Raw genomic sequence first — 8,810 nt, forward strand, 5'->3', positions numbered from 1 at the left:
AGGTTGCAACAGCTGTTTGGGGACTATTTCCCCCGTTTTACTGGAAGCTCCTTAAGGGTCCGCTTTATACATTCTCCCGGGATTCTTAGGACGTGTTCAGAGCCTATTTAAGGCTGTCTCTTGAATTTATACCCATTTAATGTTCAGCCAGGGTTTTTCCTTCCAGGAATGCAGGATATTAGTATCTCAGAGAAACCGCAGTTCATATGCATGACGCATCAGGTGGTGAAGAGGGTAGAGGCCTCCCAGTTCGCATTAACTTTCTGGGTCTCAGTTTCCTCGTCTGGAGAATAAAGAGAATTATAGATACAATTACAAGGTTGTTGCAAGGATTTTCATAAACTATGCTTAACACGGCGTCAAGGGCATAGTAAGTACTGAGCAAACAGTTGCTGCTATTATTGTCATTTAAGAATTATTGTCGAAGGACTAAAAGTGAACGAACGTGTTCACGTGCCGGGTCAAGGCCAGAAACCTCGCTCTGGTCAGCGTGAAGGTCTGCGAGAGGGGAAGGGAGTGGGCGGAGCCTTCTGAATCCTCGCCCACTACGCATGCGTCCAGTCGCCCCGGCAACGCACTGCTGGGTCGCGATCGAAGTTAGACGAAGGCGCTAACCTCCCGGCGCTCTTGGCCGCGTTCGGCACTGGCAAGGGCCACTTCGTTAGAATGATGTCTGAAGATGACAGCGGGACGTCTACCACCGAGTTGCATGTCGAGGAAGACAACGAGCTGCCTATTATCCAGCTGTGCGGGCTGGTAGAAGAGTTCAGGTACCCGCTGGCCGGCTTCTGGGAGCGGCCCCTTCTCCCCTTGTGGGCTCGGTCCAGCACGGAGACGATCCAAGTCCGCATTTAACACTGAAGAGAGTGAGACCCCCCACTGTGAGGAAGGAACTTGCCTTGGCTCTTTACCCCCGTGTCTGCACCGCCACTGAACTAGCAAGACGTCGTTGGAGCCAGGACAGGGTGGAAGGGTGAGGGCGTGGGGCCAGGTGACCTCTAAGCTCCTCTCCAATGGCTAAGATTCTCTGATAAAATTAATGTGGCAACAGGATTGAAAGGGGGCTGTTGAGATGTTTTTAGTATGAGGCAACTTATGCCTGAACCAAGGTATAAGCATGGAGAAGGACAACAAAGAATGACTTGCCCAGTATTCTGTACTTTTAGCAGTCTGTTTTATATCTACTATGTAGCAAATAAATTGCATATCAAGATCCCATGGTGTAGTTGAAGTAATGGTACAACTTATTGGTCTCATGCAGAATATCCTGGCTCTGGCAGCTGAATAGATGTTACTTATATACACCTATAAATAGTTTACTAATAGCGACCATTTTCTGAGTGCTTATAATGTGCCAAGTACTTTGCATATATGACCTTATATAATGAATGGCACGGTAACCCTAGGAGGCAGAGAGGTCAAGTCACTTTCCTAAGGGCACACAGCTAGTCAGTGGTAGTGCTGGGATTCAGACTCAGGTGTGACTCCACAGCCTGCAGTGGGAACATGACATATGCTGAAAAAGAAAGATGCTTTGATTTATTGGGCTCTCCATCGAGCCTTTTCCACTAATCTTAAAATTTAGCCAAACAGGAATTAGCTCAATAACTTATGAAAATATCAAAGCTGTTCTCTCTTATGTATATGTATGCATATATATGTGTATTAAGCATATATGCAATTATTCCATATGTTACATATAATAATAACATTTATAACTGTTATGTATAACTGTATATATTAAGTTAAAAAGGTCATAATCTCAGCATATACAGAATAAACTAGGTCTGTCATCTCCACTTGTTTAAAAACCATTTATTGAAAGCTTCTCTACCATTTATAATAAACTTCCAGTGAATATTTCATCTACTGGTTGCTGGAAATTTAAAAACCCGAGAAATATAAACCAAAGAAAACATCTGAAGATTGTGGATATATGTAACTTCAAGACTGTAGTAATTCAGAAGGAATTTCACAAATGTGTCAGAAGAAACTTGAAGATGAAACTTGTAGCTTCATCTCAGCCACAGTTTCCAATATAATCCCAGTGCTTTGAGTTTGTGGCCCATTAGATGTATTGAAAAAATATTTTAAACACTTAAATAGCACTCACTGTGAGCCAGGCACTGTCCCGAAGGCTTTGTATTCCTTATTGCAACCCTAAAAGTTAGCTGCTGTTATCATTCCCATTTTACAGATGAGGAAACTGAGGCACCAAGAGGTTAAATATCTTGCAGAATGTCATACATAGCTAATAAGTGTTAAATACTAGTTATTTGGTGTGGAAACTCATGTTCATAGAATTTACTCGGTTATCCTCTGTCTTGCAGCTATGGAAACTCTGCTCTCAAAACTGAGACGGAGATGTTTGAAAAATATTACAACAAACTGGAACCTAGGGATCAGAAATTAAGAATATCAGAAATTAAGATATCAGGACCAGATTTTACACAGGTACACGATAGAGCTCTAAGAATTGTTCTGTTAGATGCAAGTCGTATTTGTGTATCTGCCTTTCGTGCGCCCTGTTCGGCCAAGTGGCATCTGACTTTCTCTGTGTTCTAGTGACTCTTCCTTCTCTTTCAAGGTTTCTTCTTCAAGTAAGTGTGAAGGGAATCGGTTTAATTAAGAGTGGATTGATTCTCCCAGAACATCTTAGTTGATTTGAAACAATTCCGTTAAATTGGGGGACTCGAATGTTTTCATGGCTCAGCCAGCAACATAAAGAGGTGGAGTGGGCCAGGTGTGGGCGCTGGAGAATTTCTCCGTTGTCCGAAAGGGCCAGCCAGGTGGCCCGATATTGCCAGAGCAGTTGATTTTCAAGAGAAGCTGGAAATCTGGATTACTTTGGTGGGTCATTAATTTTTTTAAATTTAAAACTGTAAGTCTATTATTTGAGGGCCAAACAATCCCATCTGGAGGCCCACACATTCCCTGGGGCTGCTTGTGACCTTCGGCTTAAATGCAAAGGAAATCCAACATTTTTGTCTATTTGTTTGTTTTTGCCGAACATCATACCTCCCCACCCCCACCCCCACCCATGCAATTTTCCTTCTTTGTTCGGTTCAGGAAGCACTGGGCTCCAGGCTTCTCCTGACATTGACCTGAGTGCTAATCTGTAGCAGGTTCACAGTCTCTCCATCCTTGAGACACTTTCCCTTATTTCTTTTTAGTTCATTGTTAAGCACAGGCCTTGAAGTATTTAGCTCAGTGCCTTAGGTTGGCTTGTGAAATAAACATCACCTCAGGCCTAATATCCAGAATCTTTTCGCATTGAATTTGTTCTCTCTGGCTGGCATTCAAGGAATTTCTAGCAGGCCAGGGTGGTCATTTTGATGCCCACCTCAGGCTGCTTTGTTACCAATTCCTACTTACAACGGCTTTGTTTCTCTTGAGGTGTAGTTGCGAAGCAGGCGTAGGTCCAAATCCCGCATAGGTGTGGACCGCGTGACGAGCCTCAGTGTCGACCAGAAATGCGAGCTTGTCCAAAAGGAGCTGGAAGACACGAAGGAGGAACTAAGGCACCTGAGGGCGAATGCCGAACGAGACCTGCAGTATCATGAGGTACACCTCTTTCTCTGTAGGCCATCCTCCTGGGGCTCCCCACTTCCCCCTCGTCGAGAAATGCTTGTGGTCTGTTCTTCAAAGTGTTGCTATGTTACAAGAAACACAAGTAGATTAAGACAAATTGAGGGCCTACTTTTAAGGAACCTACCACCTGCTTGGGGAGACAACAGATTGTAAACATTTTTAAATGGAAAGTTAAAAAAAAATACACAGATGTAGAGAGGCTAGCACAAGGAACCCCTATGTACTCAACACCCACGTGCAACAGCCGTGAACATATGGCCGCTCTTGTTCCCTTCATCTCTCTACCAACGTCCCCCTCAGAATCAGCCAGTGGACTCTTATGAAGTGAATCCTAGATATACCATTTTTCTGTAAATATTTCAGTGTATGTCTCTCAGATATGGATCCTTTTAAAAAGCCATAACCAATAATTGTAAGTGTCCCTCAAATGTATAATAATTTCTTAATAACACAAGGGGTTTGTGGTTTAAGTCAGTGAATTGGTTGACAGATCCTGAAGTCACCCTCCGTGTGCAGCACGCGTGACCTTGGTCCGTGTCTTGTTGGAGCCCAGCATAGTCAGTTTTCTTCCAGAGAAGACACATCACCGTTAATGCAGTTGCCCACAGGATGAAGTTGTTGGCTTATATTCAAGAGTCATGTCATATGAAAAATAGATATTTCCGTTCTAGACTTTTCTATTTCTAAATGCGGGCACACAACGCAGAATCACACTCATCATCCCGAGGGGGACAGATCAGTGGACTGATGTCTCCATCGATGGAAGCCTCTGGGGTGCGTAAGCCTCTGCCCCAGCTTCCCGCTCTCCCTCCTTCGCGCCCTCCCCCCCGCTTCCTTCTCTTTCTTTCCAAACGCCCGGTGTTGAATTCTAGCATGTTAAAGGAGCTCAGGGCGTGGGAGCATTGTCCTCACGTGCTACATCGTGAGATGTAAATGTCACAGGGTGGACTGGAGAGGTCAGAGAAGACGTCGTGGAGGAGGCGGGCCAGACGTGGCATGGCCCTGAAGGACAATGGCATCCGTATAAGGACCAGGAAAAGCAGGGCCCCCTAGGTAGGGCGAATGACGTGAGCAAGGAAGTGAAGGTGGGAATGAACGTGGCGCGTTCTTGACATTGAGGGGGCTGGTGTGATTAGAGAAGAGGGGGCTTTGGGAGCTGTATTAGGAAATGGGACTGAGCAGGGCTGTGAGACCTTGGAAGCCAGGCCTAGGAGTTTATCTTCACTGTCTTAGAAAGCAGGACCCCAGTGAAGATAACTGAGCAGGAGGTTGACAGATTGAAAATGGCTTTTAAGGTGATCGATGTCCTAGCATGTGAAGATGATGGGGAGGGAGAGGTGGGGGGCCACAGGCCTGCCAGTGAAGGAAGACACTCTCGCTTCTTGGTGCCCAGTGAAAAAACCTGAACGAGGATGATTTGCTCTGCAGCTACAGATAACTTCTTTATTCTTTAAAAGAACGTGTGTGTTTTTGTGTTTTCTTATTTAAAGACAATCTGTTTATCGTAGCAAAATTTAAACATACAGGTAAGCTAAAGGAAGCACATCTGAAAACATCCACAATCTTATCACCCAGAGGTTATTACCATTGACTCTGGTATTTATCTTTAAGAGTCTCATATAAAAAGGTATCATTTTATAAACCATGTTTTCACTTAATGTCTTTCCGTGTCAACACATGTATTCGTTCATAACATCTTTTTTCAAATTACAGAAGTATATAGTAAGAGTGTTCCTTTGGCCCCCACTAACCCATTTCTCTCACGGTGACTGTGGTTAATGTTTAGGTGTATAACCTTCTAGGTATTATTATATTATATCATGTTATGTCATATAGTAACACCATAATTTTTAATAGATACATAATCAAACATTTCAGGTATAGAAATACATATTTATGTAGATATCTGAGGCCCTGTTTCTGTTTGTTCACCCCCTTTTTATGGATATTATAACTTCTGAGGCATATTTTTACATAATAACATTCGTATAGTCAAATTTGTATCTGAAAGATATCTTTATAAGACTAAGAAGAAGCAGTATGTGTTGGGGCACAAAGCAGCCTGGGTACTTGGGTGTTCTTACGGGGCTCTAGACCCTTGAGAAGGTTTGGAACCTGTTCTCTCTTTGTGCTGACTTCCCAAGGCTATCATTGAGGAGGCTGAGATTCGGTGGACTGAAATTCGGAGAGCAGTGCACGAGTTTAAAAAAGACATTCTAAAAACCATATCCAAGAAGAAAGGGAGTATCTTGGCCACTCAGAGAGTGATGAAGTACATCGAGGACATGAACCGCCGGAGGGTGAGTTGGCAAGAGGTTAGGGCTTAGAAACGGAAAAGAGATTCATAGAAAGATAACCTAAAAATGAGGCAGCCCCACCCCATTTGGTCCACTCTATATATTGCTCACACGTACAGATTTTGCACTTTCCCCAAAGTGAAAAATGCAAGTTTGTCAAGGCTAAAATCAATCGGGGTGAATATTAATAGCATCTCAGAGGACTTCTTTTTTTATCATTGCCATTTGTTTCAAGAACTGATATGTTTTCTTGAGAAAGATGTGAGCCTCTGTAGGCAGGTGACTGCGTGGAGTGGGACAGGTATCTCTCAAACTCTTTGAGTTTCATTATTATAAGAATAAGACATAAAATGCCCCTTTACTTCCAAAGATTGTGTAGCATATCAAGCTTTGGATCCAAGAGATATGCAGGCTTACTAACTCTAACATGTCGTAAGTAATAAAAATTATGTAAACTACAAAGAGTATAAAGAACCAAAGAACTGTAAGATCATTTTGTCAGGAAAGGCCCCTGTACCCAAATGATCTTGAATTTAAAAGCAATAGAAAATTTGCATGGAGCAGATCCAGCTTCCTCTGCTTCTTGGACATGAATGAAAGGCTATAGCAACACCAGCTTGGGTAGATGTAAGAAGACCTAAAAATAAACGACTGACTATTAGGATCAAGGTTAGGTTTATAGCCGCTGACTTACCAACTTTTCAAACCAAAGAGGAAGAAGAAGAGAAATGGATTAAAATTTGCTTGTATTTTTTTTTTTTAGGATAACATGAAGGATAAATTACGTTTGAAAAATGTTTCTCTCAAAGTCCAGAGGAAAAAGATGCTTTTACAGTTGAGGCAGGTATGTGGCTTTTTCTTTCTCTCTGTAAGTTTCCTGTAGTAAGTAGAATAGTGTTCTCCCAAAGATGTCCGTGTCCTGATTCCTGGAATCTGAATATGTTGCCTTGCATGGCAGAAGGGTCTTGCAGCTGTGATTGAGTCAGAGATCTTGAGATAGACAGATGATCTCGTATGATCTGAGTGGGCACAACGTAATCACAGGGGTCTTTATAAGACGGAGGCAGGAGAGTGAGTAAGAGAAGGTGTGATAACAGAAGCACAGATCACAATGATGTGCTTTTAAGATAGAGGGAGGGGTCGCACGAACAAAGGCAGCCTCTAGAAGCTGGTGATGGCAAGATAACAGATTCTCCTCTAGAGCCTCCAGGAGGAACGCGGCCCCGCCAACACCTCGATTTTAGCCCAAAGAACCATTTGGGCTTCTGACTTTATGAGCTGTTAAGATAATAGATTTGTGTGTTTTTAAGCCACTGAGTTTGTGGTGATTTGCTACAACAGCAATAGGAAGCTAATATAGTTACTGTGCTGGCACATCTGTAGGCAGAGTCGGCTTGACTTTAAACGAGCCTCATGACAGTCTCGTTGGCTCTTTCGGGGAATGCAGCCTGGGTGGCACAGTCACAGAGTGCTCCGGTGAGTCTTTGAACAGCTGAGCCTTAAGGCTCCTGACTAAAGGCATAAAGCAGACGTGGCACAGGGTCTCCAGACTGTGATTATGTGGCTCTGTCCTCTTCTAGCTCATTATTTTATTATTAACCTGAGTATGGACCGATGGCGTGCACATCAGAAGGGTCCACTGAGAATGACACAAAATTGGGCAGGAAAATTAACGTGTCCAAGGGACCGTTGGTTCACTTGGGATCTCAAAATCCTCGACAAGCCAGGACAGCCTTAACAACACAAAGTGAATACGGACAAATGTCAGATCCTCCACAGGTACCGGATATCTACACAGGTACCGGATGGCTTAGCCACAGAGTACCTGATAAAGTCGGCCCCTCTGGAGGTGATGCACTCAGAGAACCACAGCGGCTCACCGAGGAAGGGGTGGTCTCGCTCCTCTCCGTTCTGAGCAGCTCAAGCTGGAGCTGGGACTGAAGGGCCCGAGGAGAGAGGGTGCTGTCTTCAAGTGCTTGGGCACTGCCAAGAGGACAGGACACGCCACCGTGAGAGCCTTGAGGGCAGAGCTAGGGTAGAGGTGGGGGTGGGGATGGAGATGTCGGCTCAGGAGATTCAAGTTCAGTGGAAGAAAGAACGTGGCCCCAGCAGAGCCCAGCTGAGCTGCCTCCAGATAGCGAGTTCCCGGTCCTCTGGTGTCATGCAAGCTCAGGCATCCTGAGATGGGGAGTCGGCGGACGGATGGCCTTTAACCTAAAAGCCATCGCTGCATAGAGATGACACTGACGTGGTCGTGCTCTCGCAAGCTCACGGACTCGCAGGGAGAGGTGGTGGTGAGAAAAGGCAGAGGCAGCGGCCACAAGGACCACGGAGCCGCAGCCTCCAGAGGCTTGGTGGGAGACGGCGGTGCCCTCCGCTGTGGGAGACAGGCGGGAGCGTGAGAGCCAGAGGATGCGTCGCACTGGGGCGCAAGGCAATTGCGGGAAGGAGATGGCTCCGAGGAGGTGTGCAGTGAGTAGAGTGCAGTCCCGAGTTTGGCCATCGCCTACGACAGGGGTGAAACGGCACAGCCCTGGTGGGCAGGGAAGGCGGGGCTGGGTCAGGGAGGGGACCCGACACCTTATACAGCTGCCGTGAGGAAACGGCACGTGACCCAGGCTGCTTGTCCTGGGTTTCTAGGTTAAAAGTCACTTTGAAATGGTCTTCTTCCAAGTGCCCTACAATAGATGATTGGTTAAAGGGGCTGTGGCACATATATACAATGGAATATGACTCAGCCATAAGAAGAGATGAAATATTGCCATTTGCGACGACATGGATGGACCTTGAGATAATCATGCTAAGCGAAATAAGCCAGACAGGAAAAGTTGAAAACCACTTTATATCACTTATATGTGGGATATAAACCTAAAAGCAACAAAGAAACAGGACAAACAGAGACTCATGGACATGGACAATAGA

The 8,810-nt window shown here is 44.9% G+C and overlaps 1 protein-coding gene across 3 annotated transcripts in view; it reads left to right on the top strand.

Moving 5' to 3' along the window:
• The first annotated feature begins 571 nt into the window (after positions 1-571).
• Positions 572-8,810, top strand: part of CFAP263 (cilia and flagella associated protein 263) — a 17,772-nt gene continuing 9,533 nt past the window's right edge. For all 3 annotated transcript variants that reach the window (XM_039881020.1, XM_039881021.1, XM_039881019.1), the window contains exons 1-5: positions 572-770; positions 2,331-2,454; positions 3,403-3,564; positions 5,736-5,891; positions 6,652-6,732. In XM_039881020.1, the coding sequence (XP_039736954.1) occupies positions 667-770; positions 2,331-2,454; positions 3,403-3,564; positions 5,736-5,891; positions 6,652-6,732 (627 nt within the window). In that variant the 5' untranslated portion in view covers positions 572-666. The remainder of the gene's footprint in view (positions 771-2,330; positions 2,455-3,402; positions 3,565-5,735; positions 5,892-6,651; positions 6,733-8,810) is intronic.

The sequence above is a fragment of the Pteropus medius genome, unplaced genomic scaffold, assembly GCF_902729225.1.
Source record: "Pteropus medius unplaced genomic scaffold, Ma_sr-lr_union100, whole genome shotgun sequence".
Classification (NCBI taxonomy): Eukaryota; Metazoa; Chordata; class Mammalia; order Chiroptera; family Pteropodidae; genus Pteropus; species Pteropus medius.